This window comes from Lucilia cuprina, chromosome 5 (genome assembly GCF_022045245.1).
Source record: "Lucilia cuprina isolate Lc7/37 chromosome 5, ASM2204524v1, whole genome shotgun sequence".
NCBI lineage: Eukaryota > Metazoa > Arthropoda > Insecta > Diptera > Calliphoridae > Lucilia > Lucilia cuprina.
Window position 1 is genome coordinate 43666613 of NC_060953.1, and position 23078 is coordinate 43689690.

At 30.4% G+C, this 23078-nt stretch overlaps 1 protein-coding gene across 1 annotated transcript; it reads left to right on the top strand.

The window, feature by feature from the left end:
- The first annotated feature begins 4993 nt into the window (after nt 1-4993).
- On the top strand, nt 4994-6364 carry LOC111683427. The gene has a single exon (XM_023445498.2). The coding sequence runs from the start codon at nt 5081-5083 to the stop codon at nt 6161-6163; it is 1083 nt and encodes a 360-aa protein (XP_023301266.1). The 5' UTR covers nt 4994-5080; the 3' UTR covers nt 6164-6364.
- The last annotated feature ends 16714 nt before the right edge of the window (nt 6365-23078 follow it).

Below are 23078 nucleotides of genomic sequence, written 5' to 3' on the forward strand. Positions count from 1 at the left end.
CTATAGTCTAGTCTATAGTCTAGTCTATAGTCTAGTCTATAGTCTAGTCTATAGTCTAGTCTATAGTCTAGTCTATAGTCTAGTCTATAGTCTAGTCTATAGTCTAGTCTATAGTCTAGTCTATAGTCTAGTCTATAGTCTAGTCTATAGTCTAGTCCTATAGTCTAGTCTATATCTAGTCTATAGTCTAGTCTATAGTCTAGTCTATAGTCTAGTCTATAGTCTAGTCTATAGTCTAGTCTATAGTCTAGTCTATAGTCTAGTCTATAGTCTAGTCTATAGTCTAGTCTATAGTCTAGTCTATAGTCTAGTCTATAGTCTAGTCTATAGTCTAGTCTATAGTCTAGTCTATAGTCTAGTCTATAGTCTAGTCTATAGTCTAGTCTATAGTCTAGTCTATAGTCTAGTCTATAGTCTAGTCTATAGTCTAGTCTATAGTCTAGTCTATAGTCTAGTCTATAGTCTAGTCTATAGTCTAGTCTATAGTCTAGTCTATAGTCTAGTCTATAGTCTAGTCTATAGTCTAGTCTATAGTCTAGTCTATAGTCTAGTCTATAGTCTAGTCTATAGTCTAGTCTATAGTCTAGTCTATAGTCTAGTCTATAGTCTAGTCTATAGTCTAGTCTATAGTCTAGTCTATAGTCTAGTCTAGTCTATAGTCTAGTCTATAGTCTAGTCTATAGTCTAGTCTATAGTCTAGTCTATAGTCTAGTCTATAGTCTAGTCTATAGTCTAGTCTATAGTCTAGTCTATAGTCTAGTCTATAGTCTATAGTCTAGTCTATAGTCTAGTCTATAGTCTAGTCTATAGTCTAGTCTATAGTCTAGTCTATAGTCTAGTCTATAGTCTAGTCTATAGTCTAGTCTATAGTCTAGTCTATAGTCTAGTCTATAGTCTAGTCTATAGTCTAGTCTATAGTCTAGTCTATAGTCTAGTCTATAGTCTAGTCTATAGTCTAGTCTATAGTCTAGTCTATAGTCTAGTCTATAGTCTAGTCTATAGTCTAGTCTATAGTCTAGTCTATAGTCTAGTCTATAGTCTAGTCTATAGTCTAGTCTATAGTCTAGTCTATAGTCTAGTCTATAGTCTAGTCTATAGTCTAGTCTATAGTCTAGTCTATAGTCTAGTCTATAGTCTAGTCTATAGTCTAGTCTATAGTCTAGTCTATAGTCTAGTCTATAGTCTAGTCTATAGTCTAGTCTATAGTCTAGTCTATAGTCTAGTCTATAGTCTAGTCTATAGTCTAGTCTATAGTCTAGTCTATAGTCTAGTCTATAGTCTAGTCTATAGTCTAGTCTATAGTCTAGTCTATAGTCTAGTCTATAGTCTAGTCTATAGTCTAGTCTATAGTCTAGTCTATAGTCTAGTCTATAGTCTAGTCTATAGTCTAGTCTATAGTCTAGTCTATAGTCTAGTCTATAGTCTAGTCTATAGTCTAGTCTATAGTCTAGTCTATAGTCTAGTCTATAGTCTAGTCTATAGTCTAGTCTATAGTCTAGTCTATAGTCTAGTCTATAGTCTAGTCTATAGTCTAGTCTATAGTCTAGTCTATAGTCTAGTCTATAGTCTAGTCTATAGTCTAGTCTATAGTCTAGTCTATAGTCTAGTCTATAGTCTAGTCTATAGTCTAGTCTATAGTCTAGTCTATATCTAGTCTATAGTCTAGTCTATAGTCTAGTCTATAGTCTAGTCTATAGTCTAGTCTATAGTCTAGTCTATAGTCTAGTCTATAGTCTAGTCTATAGTCTAGTCTATAGTCTAGTCTATAGTCTAGTCTATAGTCTTCTAGTCTATAGTCTAGTCTATAGTCTAGTCTATAGTCTAGTCTATAGTCTAGTCTATAGTCTAGTCTATATAGTCTAGTCTATAGTCTAGTCTATAGTCTAGTCTATAGTCTAGTCTATAGTCTAGTCTATAGTCTAGTCTATAGTCTAGTCTATAGTCTAGTCTATAGTCTAGTCTATAGTCTAGTCTATAGTCTAGTCTATAGTCTAGTCTATAGTCTAGTCTATAGTCTAGTCTATAGTCTAGTCTATAGTCTAGTCTATAGTCTAGTCTATAGTCTAGTCTATAGTCTAGTCTATAGTCTAGTCTATAGTCTAGTCTATAGTCTAGTCTATAGTCTAGTCTAGTCTATAGTCTAGTCTATAGTCTAGTCTAGTCTATAATCTAGTCTATAGTCTAGTCTATAGTCTAGTCTATAGTCTAGTCTATAGGTACAGTGAAATAGCTCCCAAATGAAATAACTTCCAACGAGTAAAATGAAATAAACCCCAATTTCATCAAAAATTAACTTTTAAAATGAAATAACTCCCAAAGTTTAAAATGAAATAATTCCCAGTAATTGGAAGTTTGGGAGTTTTACAAATGTTGGTCCCAAAAAATGCGAAATAGCTCCCAATGAAACAAATCCCAAAAAATATGAAATTATTCCCAAGTCGAAGAATCTATTTGTGTAAAATAACTTCCAATGAAATAATTCCCAACAGAAGTGAAATAACTCCCAACTCCTTACGAAAGTGTGGTGGACAGCCGGCCTTCGGCCGGGCGCAAGGGTTTTCAACTCTGGGGTATTTCACACACCGGCTTCGCTAAATTAAGCCTTTTCATGATAAATGGACTATTTGTATTCCATGGAACTTATGTCACTATGCTCATGGGCATTATTAAAATTGTCATATGGAATTGTGATACATTTGAAAGTATCGTAGTGTTCATAATCATAATGATATAAAATACATGGCGTACAAAGAAAGATTAAATTTAGCGAAGCCAGTATTCGAAATACCCCAGAGTTTTAAACCCTTGCGCCCGGCCGAAGGCCGGCTGTCCACGACACTTGTTTAAGGATCCAAAATGCATTATCCACCAAAGTTTGGAAAATTATTACCACAAAGATGAATAACTCCCAACAAGAATGAAATAACTTCCAATTTCAACAAAATTTACAGAAATGAAATAACTTCCAATACATATGAAATATCTCCTAATTTCTTCAAAAAAATGAAATAATTCCCGACAAAAATTTTATTGGGAGTTATTTCATTTCAGTAACATTAAAATATGAAATATGTTCCAACAAATTGGGAGTTATTTCATATGAAATAATTCCCAATTTGTATGGACAGTTGATTGGGTGTTATTTCATTTTACCCGTTGGGAGTTATTTCATTTGGGAGTTATTTCACTGTACCTAGTCTATAGTCTAGTCTATAGTCTAGTCTATAGTCTAGTCTATAGCCTAGTCTATAGTCTAGTCTATAGTCTAGTCTATAGCCTAGTCTATAGTCTAGTCGATAGTCTAGTCTATAGTCTAGTCTATAGTCTAGTCGATAGTCTAGTCTATAGTCTAGTCTATAGTCTAGTCTATAGTCTAGTCGATAGTCTAGTCTATAGTCTAGTCTATAGTATAGTCTATAGTCTAGTCTATAGTCTAGTCTATAGTCTAGTCTATAGTCTAGTCTATAGTCTAGTCTATAGTCTAGTCTATAGTCTAGTCTATAGTCTAGTCTATAGTCTTTCTATAGTCTAGTCTATAGTCTAGTCTATAGTCTAGTCTATAGTCTAGTCTATAGTCTAGTCTATAGTCTAGTCTATAGTCTAGTCTATAGTCTAGTCTATTCTAGTCTATAGTCTAGTCTATAGTCTAGTCTATAGTCTAGTTCTATAGTCTAGTCTATAGTCCAGTCTATAGTCTAGTCTATAGTCTAGTCTATAGTCTAGTCTATAGTCTAGTCTATAGTCTAGTCTATAGTCTAGTCTATAGTCTAGTCTATAGTCTAGTCTATAGTCTAGTCTATAGTCTAGTCTATAGTCTAGTCTATAGTCTAGTCTATAGTCTAGTCTATAGTCTAGTCTATAGTCTAGTCTATAGTCTAGTCTATAGTCTAGTCTATAGTCTAGTCTATAGTCTAGTCTATAGTCTAGTCTATAGCCTAGTCTATAGTCTAGTCTATAGTCTAATCAATAGTCTAGTCTATAGTCTAGTCTATAGTCTAGTCTATAGTCTAGTCTATAGTCTAGTCTATAGTCTAGTCTATAGTCTAGTCTATAGTCTAGTCTATAGTCTAGTCTATAGTCTAGTATATAGTCTAGTCTATAGTCTAGTCTATAGTCTAGTCTATAATCTAGTTTATAGTCTAGGTTACTGGGCATAAGAGTTTAACGTAAAATTATTAGTAATGATCAAAACATAGAGATAAGATCGATTGATATATATTTATGTGTTTCATAGTATCCATTTTCGATTATCACTCACAGGAATTTAAGAAAAAAAAAAACAATTTTCTATCAATTCCTTAAATGATTTAATTAAATTTATTGTTATTTTCTGGTAAAATTACAAGTCCTATTCTGTTGAGCAGTTATGTTTAACAACAACTTTTCATATTTAACAACAATTTTTCAAAAAATTCTAAGTAACATTAGAGACTCTTCTACTTTTATAGATTTATTTTAAAAATATAAAAATCTTCTCGCAAGAAATAACAAAATATTCCCCCAAGAAACATTAGTTAAACTCTAGAATTTCTCAACATTTAGATTTTAAATGTTGTAAATTTAACCAACTTCGTATTGCAAAATAGAACAATATACTTTGCTAGCAAAACCAGTATTGCAAACACTTGTTGGTAACCTTATTTTCTGGAAAAAAAACTGGAGCAACATTTTACCAAAGGTGTCAGATAACCCATCCCATATGAAAAACAAAACAAGATGCACACAGTTTACAAGCAATTACAATATAAGTAATATTGAAAAAAATCTCACACGCAGATTGTATTAAAATATCTATGTACCTATATACGAACCAACACACAAAAGTGATCATGATCATTGCTAAATCGATACATGTACCTCCCTCCATATAAACGGAGATGGAGTCTAGTAGTAAAACAATGTGGCAAAAACAATTAAACCAAAATTGCGGTTGGCAACGAATCAATATGAATATGAAATCAAATCATATAAAAACAAAGTCTTCCAAGATTTAAGAGAATAGTGTAGAGAAGCGAACAAGTGTTACAAGTGTTCTTCAGTTTTGCTGTCAAGACAAGTTTGTTTAGTTGGGGAAAAAATTATGAAAATTTCTTATATGAAAATATTTTGGTGCTTAATTGTTGTTTTGCAACAACAACAAGGATATGGCCAGGAATTAGGCAAATCACAGGCTAATTCATATTTTTATCTTAAACAAAATGGTGGCTATGAATATGCCTTCAATACAGATACAGGTTTACAAAGTGCTCAGACAGCAGATCAAGCCAACGAAGTGACAGGGCACTATATGTACTATGAGAAAGGAGTACCATTTATGGTTAAATATAGAGCTGGTCGTAATGGTTATCAACCGGAAATAATACCAGCTGAAAAATTAATGAATGGCAATTTTAAAAGTTATACTGCTCCCGAAAATTCTTTAATAACTCGTGATTCAAGAACATCTTCACATCATGAAGCCAATGCAAATGGATATAGATTATCAGCAACAAACACTCTACAAACTCCCAAAGTATCTTCGTTTAATATAGGTTCCGACTCAACTTTGAACTTTGTACAAAGTGCTTTGAAAACCATGCAAACTCAACCGATGCATATGTCTTTTACCTCTGAATTGGGACAAATACAACATCCCCCAGTACACACCACTACCTCCTCGAGACCAGTAACATCGTCCACCGTTCTACAGCCAGTTACACGCAATGATGTTCAGGATATAAATAATTTGGCTTTGTTACCCTCTTCTTCAATATCAGAAGCAAAACATCCCTATAGTTTCAACTATAATGCCGATCAGTCGGCACGTTCCGAAACCTCTGATCCTGCTGGTAATGTTGTGGGTAGTTATTCCTATTACGATGAAGCTGGTTATCATGATATCTCCTATAAAGCAAATGATGACACTGGCTTTGTGGTCTTGGGTGGTAACCTGGCTCATAATCAATTGTCTGGCCCATCATCACATCATCAGCCTCAACGTAGACAACTGTTTCGTAATAGTAATTTTAATTTCAATAACTATAGAATTACATCAGATCCACGCTTAAGTTCTAATGCCTTAGATGAACGTAATTTGGGTAAACGTTCTTTGCGTAATGCTGTAGATGATCGTGATACGGGTAAACGTTCTTTGCGTAAATTTAGACGTTATGCTAAGTGGTAAAATTGGAATTTTTAACATTTATTTGTTTATCGCTTCTCTCTCTCTCATTCTATCTCTCTGGATTGTTATGAAAAGTAAAACTATGTTTGTAATTTATTGTGAAAATGTTATGAATTTTTATTTCATTAAGTATTATATAAATTTTGTAAAATAAAGCAAAAGAATCATTATGAAAAGATGCAGTGATTCAAAAAATTGTAATGATCGTGTTGTTTTTAACAAAGCCTTAAAGTAGGCAATGGGTATTCATTAAGTTTGTGGTTAAAATTAAATTATACAGTACTAAGTAGTGTTGCCAAGGGGAGGGAATTCAATAAAAACGCTTAAAACTTTAAGTTATATGACAACAAATATTTGTAGATCATTTGTTTATTTAAAGATAGTTATCAGTACTTTAATTAATAATAGAGATCTCTAGATCATTTATACAGAATTGTCTATCGTTTCACTACTTTATGGCCATTTTTTTGTTTATTTAAAGAGAATGATCGATACTTTTTTATTAAAAGAAATTTATATAGAATTGTCGATCACTTAAAGGGAATTTTTTTATATATTTTCTTTAAGTCAAAAAATAACATGGCAAAATATTGGTCATAGACCCACAAAATTCAATATATTCTAGGTTCTTTTTAAATTCTTAGACGATTAGCCAATACAAGATCGCCTTCAGAAAATTACTTTGACACTCATTTCTGGTTAGCAAATACGAATATGGAAAAAAATAAAATAAAATAGTTTTATCTCTCTACCAAGAATCCGAATTTCTTGGATTGTCGTGGGATTGTCTTACTATGATTATCCGGATGGTCTTTTCTTATCAATAGGTTGTTTAGCTATGCTCACTCACTACTTTCACCATTTGCTCTACTTCATCATTTTTGGGATTAGCTTTAATGGTGTTGTTATTATCATCCGAGAATTCAGAGTCGGAGCCCTTACCTATATTTAAAGGCTAAAGAGCTGTTTCCGAGTACATCCTTCTCTTTCGCACATATGTTTTATGCCAATGGCATGATGTACATTTGACGCAAGGTACCCACCTCCGTAGTTGTATTTTGACCGCGTTTGCAGGATGACGACGACACGTATAAATTATTAACGATCGTTTTCGATCGTTTCGACTTTTAATAATTATTTTGTATGTGGGCGTGGCTTCTCTTCTAAATTAAATTTCGAATAAAAAGTGGCTTTTAGTTCATTCTATATATAAAATATTATCGATCAGTTCAGAATTTTAGATCATCGATATGATTTTGTAGAGAATTATCGGTATTTCTCTATTTATAGAAAAGTAGTAAATTCCCCTATTTACATCTCGAATTATAGAGAATTGTATATGCATAATTCTCACACATATGTTTTATGCCAATCTTTTTTTATAGCAGCGAAAGGCAGAGAGTAAAAAACTTGCTCTATGACGGGTTTTATTTGTTTTTTATAAATGTGTGATCATAGGTCTGTGTAAAAAGAGCACAAGAGAGCTCATTGCGTTTAGCTGATTCAAAGAGAAAATAACACACTCACTATCTAAAGAATTGTATAACATTTCTCCTATAAAGATATTTCAATCATTTTGCCTTTCAAAAAATTGTCGATAATTTTTCTAATTATAGAGAATTTTCAATCATTTCTTTATTTATAGATAATACTCGATCATTTTCTTTTAATAATTAGGGTATCGTTCGAAGAAAAACAAAAAAAATCGAATAATTTTTATTTGTAAGACAATCCTGCAATTTTAATTTGTAGGACTAAAGCCGGCTTTACACGATCACACAAGTAATATGATCTTTCAAAATTTTGTGCAGAATAGTACGGCTGGGATCGTCTAAACGCAGTATGTAATGAAACCATCCCACATTGAGAGAGAATACGGATGGAAAATTTGATAGTCGTATGGCACTTTTCATTTTTTGAAATGATTCAAAAAACAAGCAGGTCGCATTAGATCAGGGATGTATTTTAATGTAAACACATACAAAATTAATGAAACAGTTGTTTCCATTTTACTTTATAATTGTTTTATACCAATCGTGTAAACAAAAAAAATATAAATCTGGATGGAATTTCATTTTACATTTTCATTAGACTTTACGCACGCAAAGTGTGATCGTGTAAAGTGCTCTTAATAGACACACAGATATTCGGACAGACAAAGCTAAATCGACTCAAAAAGTGATTCTGAGCCGATTAGTGTACTTTAAGGTGAGTGTTTAAATATCAGCACAAACGCACTATTGTGGTGTAAGGTATAAAAACAGTCGATCATTTCTCTATTTAAAGATCTCCTTTAAATCAATATCTACATAGGTAACATCAAAATCACATATAAACTAGTTAGTTACTTAATTAGGTAGTTTGTTAGTTAATTAGTTATTAAGTTATTTAGTTGTTTATTTAGATAGTTACTTAGTTCGTTAGTTATTTAGTTATCTAGTTATTTATTTATTTATTTATTTATTTAGTTATTTACTTATTTAGTTAGTTAGTTCGTTAGTTAGTTCGTTAGTTAGTTCGTTAGTTAGTTAGTTAGTCAGTCAGTTAGTTTGTTAGTTAGTTAGTTAGTTAGTTAGTTAGTTAATTAGTTTGTTAGTTAGTTAGTTAGTTAGTTATTTAGTTAGTTAGTTAGTTAGTTAGTTAGTTAGTTAGTTAGTTAGTTAGTTAGTTAGTTAGTCAGTTAGTTAGTTAGTTGGTTAGTTAGTTAGTTACATAAAATCGGACATATTGTGTGCTCCTTAACCAGTGCCTCAGGTGGGAATCGAACCCACCACCTCCGGTCTACCATCCTAGAACACTTGCCTAGAGGAGGACATATAAACTAACAAAAGTTTACTTTTGCTCTTCACTGTACCTTAAACACATCATAATGCAGAATAAGTATGTTTCACAAAATTTATTACCCAGCTTTCTGCTCTATTTTAGCCTAAATTAATGGCTCCAAAAATCTAATTGTAGCAAAAGAGGTGATAACTTAAAAAAAACAAATAAAAATTGTCATATTAAAGTTTAAACGTCAAAAAAAATTTAAATTTTGTTGTTTTATTTGATTGTAACGTAATTTCCGAAACATAAAATTATTTAAAAACTAACTCCCAGATTAACAACAATTGATAAGAGTTTAAGAAAAATAATTAACAAAATTACTAAGAGGGTTACTGAAGTAAGCGCAACTGGTTGTAAGTTAAGTTATTTAAATGTTTAATATTCAATACATTATGCTTTGCTGTTAAACATTTATGCATAAATAAGTAAAACAATTTATTTATTTGTTTTTGGTTAATGTAAGTTAATTTTATTATTTTGGGGGACTTATTTTATAAACACTGTAAATATTTTATTTATTTTTAGTTTAAATGTAATTTTTGTTTTTTGAGATCGTTTAGACATGTATTGTCTGAGGTTTGGTCACTTTTTGATTTACAAAAAACAAAAAAATTTAACTAAAAGTGCGATCAATGTTAACCAAAGAAATATAATGCAATAGTTTGCAAATCATCATTTTTTGTTGCTTTTATATGAATTTTAATATAATAGAAACCTTGGCTCAAAGTATTTTGCGAATTATATACAAAATATTTATTTAACTAGGAAGGTAACCAAAAGCTTTGAACTAAACCAACACCACCCTTTGGTTATTTCTTTAAAATTATAAAGATATATTTGAAATTTTTACACGTCTTTTAAATGGACTTAAATGTTTCACAATTTATCTTTAAAGCCATTAAATATTTGATTAATGGCCCTTTTTATGGATTTTAGACAAATTAAAGTCAATGAACCACTAGTGTCCAGTTTAATTTATTGAAAACATACCAAATATGTTTACTAAATAAAAGACATAAAATTCTAATTCAAAAACAATTTGTACTTAGGGCATTTATGTAAATTTTTATCAAAAAGTTATAAATTAAAAACATATTCTAAAAAGAAAATTTCTCGAAATAGAGAAATTATCAAATATTGGCCATAAATAGCAAAAGGATCGAACATTTTCCATCACTTTTATTTAATACACTTAAAGGTCCGTTTTTCTCGAAAACTATATGAGATACAGCAAAAACAAGTGAAATCTGTGATCACTTTTATTTCCTAGTAAAAACCGATAAAGTGAATTCTGTGATCACTTTTATTTCTTAGTAAAAACCGATATTTTGAGTGAAAACATAAAAGTCCGTTTTTCTCGAAAATTATAAGAGTTACAGCAAAAACAAGCGAAATCTGTGATCACTTTATTTCCTAGTAAAAACCGATATTTTGAGTGAAAACATAAAAGTCCATTTTTCTCGAAAACTGTAAGGGATACAAAAAAAAAAAAAAAAAGAAATATGTGATCAGTTTTATTTCCGACCGAAAATCGATATTTTAAGTGGAAACATAAAAGTCCATTTTTCTTGAAAACTATAAGAGATACAGCAAAAACAAGTGAAATCTGTGATCACTTATATTTCTTAGTAAACACCGATATGTTGAGTAAAAATATAAAACTCCATTTTTCTCGAAAACTATAAGAGATACAGCAAAAACAAACGAAATATGTGATCACTTTTATTTCCGTTTTTCTCGAAAACTATATGTGATACAGCAAAAACAAGTGAAATCTGTGATCACTTTTATTTCCTACTAAAAACCGATATTTTGAGTGAAAACATAAGTCCGCCTTTCTCGAAAACTACAAGAGATACAGCAAAAACAAACGAAATATGAGATCACTTTTATTTCCGACCGAAAACCAATATTTTGAGTGGAAACATAAAAGTCCGTTTTTCTCGAAAAATATAAGAGTTACAGCAAAAACAAGCAAAATCTGTGATCACTTTATTTCCTAGTAAAAACCGATACTTTGAGTGAAAACATAAGTCCGCCTTTCTCGAAAACTACAAGAGATACAGCAAAAACAAACGAAATATGTGATCACTTTTATTTCCGACCGAAAACCAAAGTTAAATCTGTGATCACTTTTATTTCTTAGTAAAAAACGATAAAGTGAATTCTGTGATCACTTTTATTTCTTAGTAAAAACCGATATTTTGAGTGAAAACATAGAAGTCCGTTTTTCTCGAAAACTATAAGAGATACAGCAAAAACAAGTAAAATCTGTGATCACTTTTATTTTTTAAAAAACTAAAAGTCCGTTTTTCTCGAAAACTATAAGAGATACAGCAAAAACAAGCGAAATATGTGATCACTTTTATTTCCGACCAAAAACTAAAAGTCCATTTTCTCGAAAACTATAAGAGATACACCAAAACCAAATATTTTAGTGGAAACATAAAAGTCCGTTTTTCTCGAAAACTACAAGAGATACAGCAAAAACAAGTAAAACCTGTGATCACTTTTATTTTTTTATGTTGAGTGAAAACTTAAAAGTCCATTTTCTCGAAAACTATAAGAGATACACCAAAACCAAATATTTTAGTGGAAACATAAAAGTCCGTTTTTCTCGAAAACTACAAGAGATACAGCAAAAACAAGTAAAACCTGTGATCACTTTTATTTTCTACCAAAAACCGATTTTTTGAATGAAAACATAGAAGTCCGTTTTTCTCGAAAACTATAAGAGATACAGCAAAAACAAACGAAATCTGTGATCACTTCTATTTCCGACCAAAAACCGATTTTTTGAGTGAAAACATAAAAGTCCATTTTTCTCGAAAACTGTAAGAGATACAGCAAAAACAAACGAAATCTGTGATCACTTCTATTTCCGACCAAAAACCGATTTTTTGAGTGAAAACATAAAAGTCAGTTTTTCTCGAAAACTATAAGAGATACAGCAAAAACAAGTAAAATCTGTGATCACTTTTATTTCTTACTAAAAACCGATATTTTGAGTGAAAACATAGAAGTCCGTTTTTCTCAAAAACTATAAGAGATACAGCAAAAACAAGTAAAATATGTGATCACTTTTATTTCTTAGTAAAAACTGATTTTTTGAGTGAAAACATAAAATTCCGTTTTTCTCGAAAACTATAAGAGATACAGCAAAAACAAACGAAATCTGTGATCACTTCTATTTCCGACCAAAAACAGATTTTTTGAGTGAAAACATAAAAGTCAGTTTTTCTCGAAAACTACAAGAGATACAGCAAAAACAAGTAAAATCTGTGATCTCTTTTATTTCTTACTAAAAACCGAATTTTGAGTGAAAACATAAAGTCCGTTTTTCTCGAAAACTTTAAGAGATACAGCAAAAACAAGTGAAATCTGTGATCACTTTTATTTCTTACTAAAAACCGATATTTTGAGTGAAAACATAAAAGTCCGTTTTTCTCGAAAACTATAAGAGATACAGCAAAAACAAGCGAAATCTGTGATCACTTTTATTTCTTACTAAAAACCGATTTTTTGAGTGAAAACATTAAAGTCCGTTTTTCTCTAAAACTATAAGAGATACAGCAAAAACAAACGAAATCTGTGATCACTTCTATTTCCGTCCAAAAACCGATAAAAGTCCGTTTTTCTCGAATACTATAAGAGATACAGTAAAAACAAGCGAAATATGTGATCACTTTTATTTCCGAACAAAAACCAATTTTTTTAGTGGAAACATAAAAGTCCGTTTTTCTCGAAAACTACAAGAGATACAGCAAAAACAAGTAAAATCTGTGATCACTTTTATTTCCGACCAAAAACCGATTTTTTGAGTAAAAACATAAAAGTCCGTTTTTCTCGAAAACTATAGGAGATACAGCAAAAACGAACGAAATCTGTGATCACTTCTATTTCCGACCAAAAACCGATTTTTTGAGTGAAAACATAAATGTCCATTTTTCTCGAAAACTATAACAGATACAGCAAAAACAAGTAAAATCTGTGATCACTTTTATTTCCGAACAAAAACCGATTTTTTTAGTGGAAACATAAAAGTCCGTTTTTCTCGAAAACTACAAGAGATTCAGCAAAACCAAACGAAATCTGTGATCACTTCTATTTCCGACCAAAAACCGATATGTTGAGTGAAAACATAAGGGTCCGTTTTTCTCGAAAATTATAAGAGATACAGCAAAAACAAACGAAATCTGTGATTACTTTTATTTCCGACCAAAAACCGATATTTTGAGTGAAAACATAAAAGTCCGTTTTTCTCGAAAACTATAACAGATACAGCAAAAACAAGTAAAATCTGTGATCACTTTTATTTCTTAGCAAAAACCGATTTTTTGAGTGAAAACATAAAAGTCGTTTTTCTCGAAAACTATAAGAGATACAGCAAAGACAAGTAAAATCTGTGATCAGTTTTATTTCCGACCAAAAACCGATATTTCGAGTGGAAACATAAAAGTCCGTTTTTCTCGAAAACTATAAGAGATACAGCAAAAACAAGTGAAATCTGTGATCACTTTTTTTTCTTACTAAAAACCGAATTTTGAGTGAAAACATAAAGTCCGTTTTTCTCGAAAACTATAAGAGATACAGCAAAAACAAGTAAAATCTGTGATCACTTTTATTTCCGACCAAAAACCGATATTTCGAGTGGAAACATAAAAGTCCGTTTTTCTCGAAAACTATAAGAGATACAGCAAAAACAAGTAAAATCTGTGATCACTTTTATTTCTGACCAAAAACCGATATTTCGAGTGGAAACATAAAAGTCCGTTTTTCTCGAAAACTATAAGAGATACAGCAAAAACAAGTGAAATCTGTGATCACTTTTATTTCTTACTAAAAACCGAATTTTGAGTGAAAACATAAAGTCCGTTTTTCTCAAAAACTTTAAGAGATACAGCAAAAGCAAACGAAATCTGTGATCACTTCTATTTCCGACCAAAAACCGATATTTTGAGTAAAAACATAAAAGTCCATTTCTCGAAAACTATAAGAAATACATAAACGTCCGTTTTTCTCGAAAATTATAAGAGATACAGCAAAAACAAACGAAATCTGTGATCACTTCTATTTCCGACCAAAAACCGATTTTTTGAGTGAAAACATAAAAGTCCGTTTTTCTCGAAAACTATAAGAGATACAGCAAAAACAAGTAAAATCTGTGATCACTTTTATTTCCGACCAAAAACCGATATTTCGAGTGGAAACATAAAAGTCCGTTTTTCTCGAAAACTATAAGAGAAATCTGTGATCGCTTTTATTTCTTACTAAAAACCGAATTTTGAGTGAAAACATAAAGTCCGTTTTTCTCAAAAACTTTAAGAGATACAGCAAAAGCAAACGAAATCTGTGATCACTTCTATTTCCGACCAAAAACCGATATTTTGAGTAAAAACATAAAAGTCCATTTTTCTCGAAAACTATAAGAGATACAGCAAAAACAAGCGAAATCTGTGATCACTTTTATTTCCGACCAAAAACCGATTTTTTGAGTGAAAAACAAGTAAAATCACTTCTATTTCCGACCAAAAACCGATATTTTGAGTAAAAACATAAAAGTCCATTTTTCTCAAAAACTTTAAGAGATACAGCAAAAACAAACGAAATCTGTGATCACTTCTATTTCCGACCAAAAACCGATATTTTGAGTAAAAACATAAAAGTCTATTTTTCTCGAAAACTATAAGAGATACACAAAAACAAGTAAAATCTGTGATCACTTTTATTTCCGAACAAAAACCGATATTTTGAGTGAAAACATAAAAGTCTATTTTTCTCAAAAACTATAACAGATACAGCAAAAACAAGTAAAATTTGTGATCACTTTTATTTCTTAGTAAAAACCGATTTTTTGAGTGAAAACATAAAAGTCCGTTTTTCTCGAAAACTATAAGATTTACAGCAAAAACAAGTAAAATCTGTGATCACATTTATTTCTTACTAAAAACCGAATTTTGAGTGAAAACATAAAGTCCATTTTTCTCGAAAACTTTAAGAGATACAGCAAAAACAAACGAAATCTGTGATCACTTCTATTTCCGACCAAAAACCGATTTTTTGAGTGAAAACATAAAAGTCCATTTTTCTCGAAAACTATAAGAGATACAGCAAAAAGAAACGAAATCTGTGATCACTTCTATTTCCGACCAAAAATCGATTTTTTGAGTGAAAACATAAAAGTCAGTTTTTCTCGAAAACTACAAGAGATACAGCAAAAACAAGTAAAATCTGTGATCACTTTTATTTCTTACTAAAAACCGAATTTTGAGTGAAAACATAAAGTCCATTTTTCTCGAAAACTTTAAGAGATACAGCAAAAAACAAGTGAAATCTGTGATCACTTTTATTTCTTACTAAAAACCGATATTTTGAGTGAAAACATAAAAGTCCGTTTTTCTCGAAAACTATAAGAGATACAGCAAAAACAAGCGAAATATGTGATCACTTTTATTTCTGACCAAAAACCGACATTTTGAGAGAAAACATAAAAGTCCATTTTTCTCGAAAACCATAAGAGATACAGCAAAAACAAACGAAATCTGTGATCACTTCTATTTCCGTCCAAAAACCGATTTTTTGAGTGAAAACATAAAAGTCCATTTTTCTCGAAAACTATAAGAGATACAGCAAAAACAAGCGAAATCTGTGATCACTTTTATTTCCGACCAAAAACCGATTTTTTGAGTGAAAACATTAAAGTCCGTTTTTCTCGAAAACTTTAAGAGATACAGCAAAAACAGGTGAAATCTGTGATCACTTTTATTTCCGACCAAAAACCGATATTTTGAGTGAAAACATAAAAGTCCGATATTTTGAGTGAAAACATAAAGGTCCGTTTTCTTCGAAAACTTAAAGTGATACAGCAATAACCAGCGAAATCTGTCATCATATTTATTTCCGACCAAAAACCGATATTTTGAGTGAAAACATAAAAGTCCGTTTTTCTCGAAAACTATAACAGATACAGCAAAAACAAGTAAAATCTGTGATCACTTTTATTTCTTAGTAAAAACCGATATTTTGAGTGAAAAAATAAAGGTCCGTTTTTCTCGAATACTATAAGAGATACAGTAAAAACAAGCGAAATCTGTGATCATATTTATTTCCTAGTAAAAAACGATTTTTTGAGTGAAAACATAAAAGTCCATTTTTCTCGAAAACTTTAAGAGATACAGCAAAAACAAACGAAATCTGTGATCACTTCCGATTTTTCGAGTGAAAACATAAAAGTCAGTTTTTCTCGAAAACTATAAGAGATACAGGAAAAACAAGTAAAATCTGTGATCACTTTTATTTCCGACCAAAAACCGATATTTTGAGTGAAAACATAAAAGTCCGTTTTTCTCGAAAACTATAACAGATACAGCAAAAACAAGTTAAATCTGTGATCACTTTTATTTCTTACCGAATTTTGAGTGAAAACATAAAGTCCGTTTTTCTCGAAAACTATAAGAGATACAGCAAAAACAGCTGAAATCTGTGATCACTTTTATTTCTTAGTAAAAACCAATTTTTTGAGTGAAAACATAAAAGTCGGTTTTTCTCGAAAACTATAAGAGATACAGCAAAAACTAACGAAATCTGTGATCACTTCTATTTCCGACCAAAAACCGATTTTTTGAGTGAAAACATAAAAGTCAGTTTTTCTCGAAAACTATAAGAGATACAGCAAAAACGAACGAAATCTGTGATCACTTCTATTTCCGACCAAAAACCGATTTTTTGAGTGAAAACATAAAAGTCAGTTTTTCTCGAAAACTATAAGAGATACAGCAAAAACAAGTGAAATATGTGGTCACTTTTATTTCCTAAAAAACCGATATTTTGAGTGAACACATAAAGGCCCGTTTTTCTCGAAAACTTTAAGAGATACAGCAAAAACAAACGAAATCTGTGATCACTTCTATTTCCGATCAAAAACCGATTTTTTGAGTGAAAACATAAAAGTCCATTTTTTTCGAAAACTATAAGAGATACAGCAAAAACAAGCGAAATCTGTGACCACTTTTATTTCCGACCAAAAACCGATTTTTCGAGTGAAAACATAAAAGTCAGTTTTTCTCGAAAACTATAAGAGATACAGGAAAAACAAGTAAAATCTGTGATCACTTTTATTTCCGACCAAAAACCGATATTTTGAGTGAAAACATAAAAGTCCGTTTTTCTCGAAAACTATAACAGATACAGCAAAAACAAGTTAAATCTGTGATCACTTTTATTTCTTACCGAATTTTGAGTGAAAACATAAAGTCCGTTTTTCTCGAAAACTATAAGAGATACAGCAAAAACAGCTGAAATCTGTGATCACTTTTATTTCTTAGTAAAAACCAATTTTTTGAGTGAAAACATAAAAGTCGGTTTTTCTCGAAAACTATAAGAGATACAGCAAAAACAAACGAAATCTGTGATCACTTCTATTTCCGACCAAAAACCGATTTTTTGAGTGAAAACATAAAAGTCAGTTTTTCTCGAAAACTATAAGAGATACAGCAAAAACGAACGAAATCTGTGATCACTTCTATTTCCGACCAAAAACCGATTTTTTGAGTGAAAACATAAAAGTCAGTTTTTCTCGAAAACTATAAGAGATACAGCAAAAACAAGTGAAATATGTGGTCACTTTTATTTCCTAAAAAACCGATATTTTGAGTGAAAACATAAAGGCCCGTTTTTCTCGAGAACTATAAGAGATACAGCAAAAACAGCTGAAATCTGTGATCACTTTTATTTCTTATAAAAACCAATTTTTTGAGTGAAAACATAAAAGTCACTTTTATTTCTCGAAAACTATAAGAGATACAGCAAAAACAAACGAAATCTGTGATCACTTCTATTTCCGAACAAAAACCGATATTTCGAGTGGAAACATAAAAGTCCGTTTTTCTCGAAAACTATAAGAGATACAGCAAAAACAAGTGAAATCTGTGATCACTTTTATTTCTTAGTAAAAACCAATTTTTTGAGTGAAAATATAAAAGTCGGTTTTTCTCGAAAACTATAAGAGATACAGCAAAAACAAACGAAATCTGTGATCACTTCTATTTCCGACCAAAAACCGATATGTTGAGTGAAAACATAAGGGTCCGTTTTTCTCGAAAACTATAAGAGATACAGGAAAAACAAGTGAAATCTGTGATCACTTTTATTTCTTACTAAAAACTGATTTTTTGAGTGAAAACATAAAAGTCCGTTTTTCTCAAAAACTTTAAGAGATACAGCAAAAACAAACGAAATCTGTGATCACTTCTATTTGCGACCAAAAACCAATATTTTGAGTAAAAACATAAAAGTCCATTTTTCTCGAAAACTAATAGAGATACTGCAAAAACAAACGAAATCTGTGATCACTTCTATTTCCGACCAAAAACCGATATTTTGAGTGAAAACATAAAAGTCCGTTTTTCTCGAAAACTATAACAGATACAGCAAAAACAAGTTAAGTCTGTGATCACTTTTATTTCTTACCGATTTTTTGAGTGAAAACATAAAAGTCCATTTTTCTCGAAAACTATAAGAGATACAGCAAAAACAAGCGAAATCTGTGATCACCTTTATTTCCGACCAAAAACCGATTTTTTGAGTGAAAACATAAAGGTCCGTTTTTCTCAAAATCTTTAAGAGATACAGCAAAAACAAACAAAATCTGTGAACACTTCTATTTCCGACCAAAAACCGATATTTTGAGTAAAAACATAAAAGTCCATTTTTCTCGAAAACTAATAGAGATACTGCAAAAACAAACGAAATCTGTGATCACTTCTATTTCCGACCAAAAACCGATTTTTTGAGTGAAAACATAAAAGTCCATTTTTCTCGAAAACTATAAGAGATACAGCAAAAACAAGCGAAATCTGTGATCACTTTTATTTCCGACCAAAAACCGATTTTTTGAGTGAAAACATAAAAGTCCGTTTTTCTCGAAAACTTTAAGAGATACAGCAAAAACAGGTGAAATCTGTGATCACTTTTATTTGAGTGAAAACATAAAAGTCCGTTTTTCTCGAAAACTATAAGAGATTCAGCAAAAACAAGTAAAATCTGTGATCACTTTTATTTCCGACCAAAAACCGAATTTCGAGAGAAAACATACAAGAGATACAGCAAAAACGAGTAAAATCTGTGATCACTTTTATTTCTTACTAAAAACCGAATTTTGAGTGAAAACATAAAAGTCCGTTTTTCTCGAAAACTATAAGAGATACAGCAAAAACAAGTAAAATCTGTGATCACTTTTATTTTCTAGTAAAAACCGATATTTTGAGTGAAAACATAAAAGTCCATTTTTCTCGAAAACTATAAAACTATAAAAACAAGCGAATTCTGTGATCACTTTTATTTCCTAGTAAAAACCTATATTTTGAGTAAAAACATAAAAGTCCGTTTGTCTCGAAAACTATAAGAGATTCAGCAAAAACAAGCGAAATCTGTGATCACCTTTATTTTCTAGAAAAAACCGAGTAAAAACATAAAAGTAGGTTTTTCTCGAAAACTATAAGAGATACAGCAAAAAGAAACGAATTCTGTGATCACTTTTATCTCCTAGTAAAATCGGATATTTTGAGTGAAAACATAAATGTCCGTTTTTCTCGAAAACTATAAGAGATACAGCAAGAACAAGTGAAATCTTTGATAACTTTTATTTCTTAGTAAAAAACCGATATTTTGATTGAAAACTTAAAAGTACGTTTTTCTCGAAAACTATAAGAGATACAGTAAAAACAAGTAAAATCTGTGATCACTTGTATTTCTTACAAAAACCCGATATTTTGAGTGAAAACATAAAAGTCCGTTTTTCTCGAAAACTATAAGAGATACAGCAAAAACAAGTAAAATTTGTGATCACATTTATTTCTTACTAAAAACTGATATTTTAAGCGAAAACATAAAAGCCCGATTTTCTCGAAGAGCTACAGCAAAAACAAGCGAATTCTGTGATCACTTTATTTCCTAGTAAAAGCGATATCCGTTTTTCTCAAGAGATACAGCAAAAACAAACGAATTCTGAGATCACTTTTATCTCCTAGTAAAATCGGATATTTCGAGTAAAAACATAAAAGTCCATTTTTCTAGAAAACTATGAGAGATGCAGCAAAAAGAAGGGAAATATGTGATCACCTTTATTTCTTAGTAAAACCGATATATTGCGAGTGAAAACATAAAAGTCCGTTTTTCTCGAAAACTATAAGAGATACAGCAAAAAGAAACGAAATCTGTGATCACTATTATTTCCTAGTAAAAACCGATATTTTGAGTGAAAACATAAAAGTCCATTTTTCTCGAAAACTAGAGATACAGCAAAAACAAGCGAAATATGTGATCACTTTTATTTCCGATCAAAAACCGATATGTTGAGTGAAAACATAAGGGTCCGTTTTTCTCGAAAACTATAAAAGATACTGCAAAAACTAGTAAATTCTGTGATCAATTTTATTTCTTAGTAAAAAACCATATTTTGAGTGAAAACATAAAAGTCCGTTTTTCTCGAAAACTATAAGAGATACAGCAAAAACAAGTGAAATCTGTGATCACTTTTATTTCCGACCAAAAACCGATTTTTTGAGTGAAAACATAAAAGTCCATTTTTCTCGAAAACTGTAAGGGATACAGCAAAACCAAGCGAAATCTGTGATCACTTTTATTTCCTAGTAAAAACCGATATTTTGAGTAAAAACATAAAAGTCCGTTTTTCTCGAAAACTATGAGAGATACATCAAAAACAAGCGAAATATGTGATCACTTTTATTTGCTAGTAAAAACCGATATTTTGAGTGAAAACATAAAAGTCCGTTTTTCTCGAAAACTTTAAGAGATACAGCAAAAACAAGCGAAATATGTGATCACTTTTATTTCCTAGTAAAAACCGATATTTTGAGTAAAAACATAAAAGTCCGTTTTTCTCGAAAACTATGAGAGATACATCAAAAACAAGCGAAATATGTGATCACCTTTATTTCTTTGTAAAAACCGATATTTTGAGTGAAAATATAAAAGTCCGTTTTTCTCGAAAACTATAAAAGATAGAGCAAAAACCGATATTTTGAGTGAAAACATAAAAGTTCGTTTTTCTCGAAAACTCTAAGAGATACAGCAAAAACAAGCGAAATCTGTGATCACTTTTATTTTCTACCGAAAATCGAGATTTTGAGTGGAAATATAAATGTCCGTTTTTCTCGAAAACTATAAGAGATACAGCAAAAACAAGCGAAATCTGTGATCACTTTTATTTCTTAGTAAAAACCGATATTTTGAGTGAAAACATAAAAGTCCGTTTTTCTCGAAAACTATAAAAGATACAGGAAAAACAAGTGAAATCTGTGATTACTTTTATTTCCTAGTAAAAACCGATATTTTGAGTGAAAACATAAAAGTCCATTTTTCTCGAAAACTATAAGAGATACAGCAAAAACAAGTGAAATCTGTGATCACTTTTATTTCCTACTAAAGACCGATATTTTGAGTGAAAACATAAAAGTCCGTTTTTCTCGAAAACTATAAGAGATACAGGAAAAACAAGTGAAATATGTGATCACTTTTATTTCCTAGTAAAAACCGATATTTTGAGTAAAAACATAAAAGTCCGTTTTTCTCGAAAACTATGAGAGATACATATTTTGAGTGAAAATATAAAAGTCCGTTTTTCTCGAAAACTATAAGAGTACAGCAAAAATAAGCGAAATCTGTGATCACTGATTTCCTACCAAAAACAATAGTTTAGTCTAGTCTATAGTCTTTTCTATAGTCTTCTTCTTTTCTATAGCATATAGTTTAGTCTCTAGTCTATCATATAGTTAAGTCTATAGTCTAGCGTATAGTTTAGTGTAGTCTAATAGTAATTGATAAATGTTTGAAAATTCTACGCTAGTAAAAAAATTTTAGATTCTTTATTTGAAAAAAAAAAAAAAATGTTGTGTATGCTTTAAGCTCATCATGAGAATTTTTAGTAGTATTTAAGTATTTTCACTTTTAATTATAATTTAGTTCACATTTAAAGGTCGTACTTGTAATTTACAAAAATAATTGTTTAGTACGAAAGAAAACATCTTTTATTACAAGACTTTTTAATTTTCTTTTCATTTTAAACAAGTCTCTTGACTTTCTTTTTATCTCAAGACAAAATTAAATAAACATAAAATTAAAAATTCTTACAATTTGCCAAAAAAAAAATAAAATTAACTTTTCTATGCATTTAGTTTAAAGATAGTCGAAAAATTGCCTTTTTAAACGATTTTTTTTAATTTTTTCTAGTTTTGATTGTAGTGAATATGTTGTGTTTAAAAATTCCGAACACATAATGGTTTTAAGTTTACATTTTGATGGCCATATAAAGATCAACACTTGTGCCAGTCTTCGGTTAAAAGTGAGACTAAAATAATTTTTTTTGGGTTATACAGCATGTTTGTGCCTGTTTTATTTATGTAAAACAAGTGAAATGTGTTTATGATCGGCCTATCAATTTAACATAGAGCAAGTTCATTGCCAGTAGGGGTTTTGTATTTAGCGCATTTTGGTTTACTTTCGGCATTGGATTACTTTTTTCTAATAAGTAGAGTATTTATCAGCAATATTGAAGAAAAAATTTAAAATAAAACTTTTTAAAAATAAAATATTCTATTAAAAGAAGATTTATTAAAAAAGTTTTATTAAAAAAATATTCTTAAAATATTTTTGTTAAAAATATGATTGAAATCATTCTACAACAAAAAAATATTTTTAGAAAATTTCAGATAAAAAAGCGTTTATAAAAAATTTTTCTATAAACATGTTTTCTAGTCCATAGTATAGTCCAAACACTCGCCCATAGTCTAGTTCACAGTCTTGCCTATGGTATAGTTCATAGTTTTTAAATTAGTTAAGTCCATAATATTGACTATAATCTAGTAATAGTCTTATCTACAGTCTGAACTATAGCCTAGTCTTTAGTCTAGACTATAATCTAGTCTATACTCTAGTCTATAATTAAGTCTATAGTCTTCTCTAGAATCTAGTCTTTAGTCTAGTCTATAGTCTAGTCTATAGTCTAGTCTATAGTCTAGTCTATAGTCTAGTCTATAGTCTAGTCTATAGTCTAGTCTATAGTCTAGTCTAT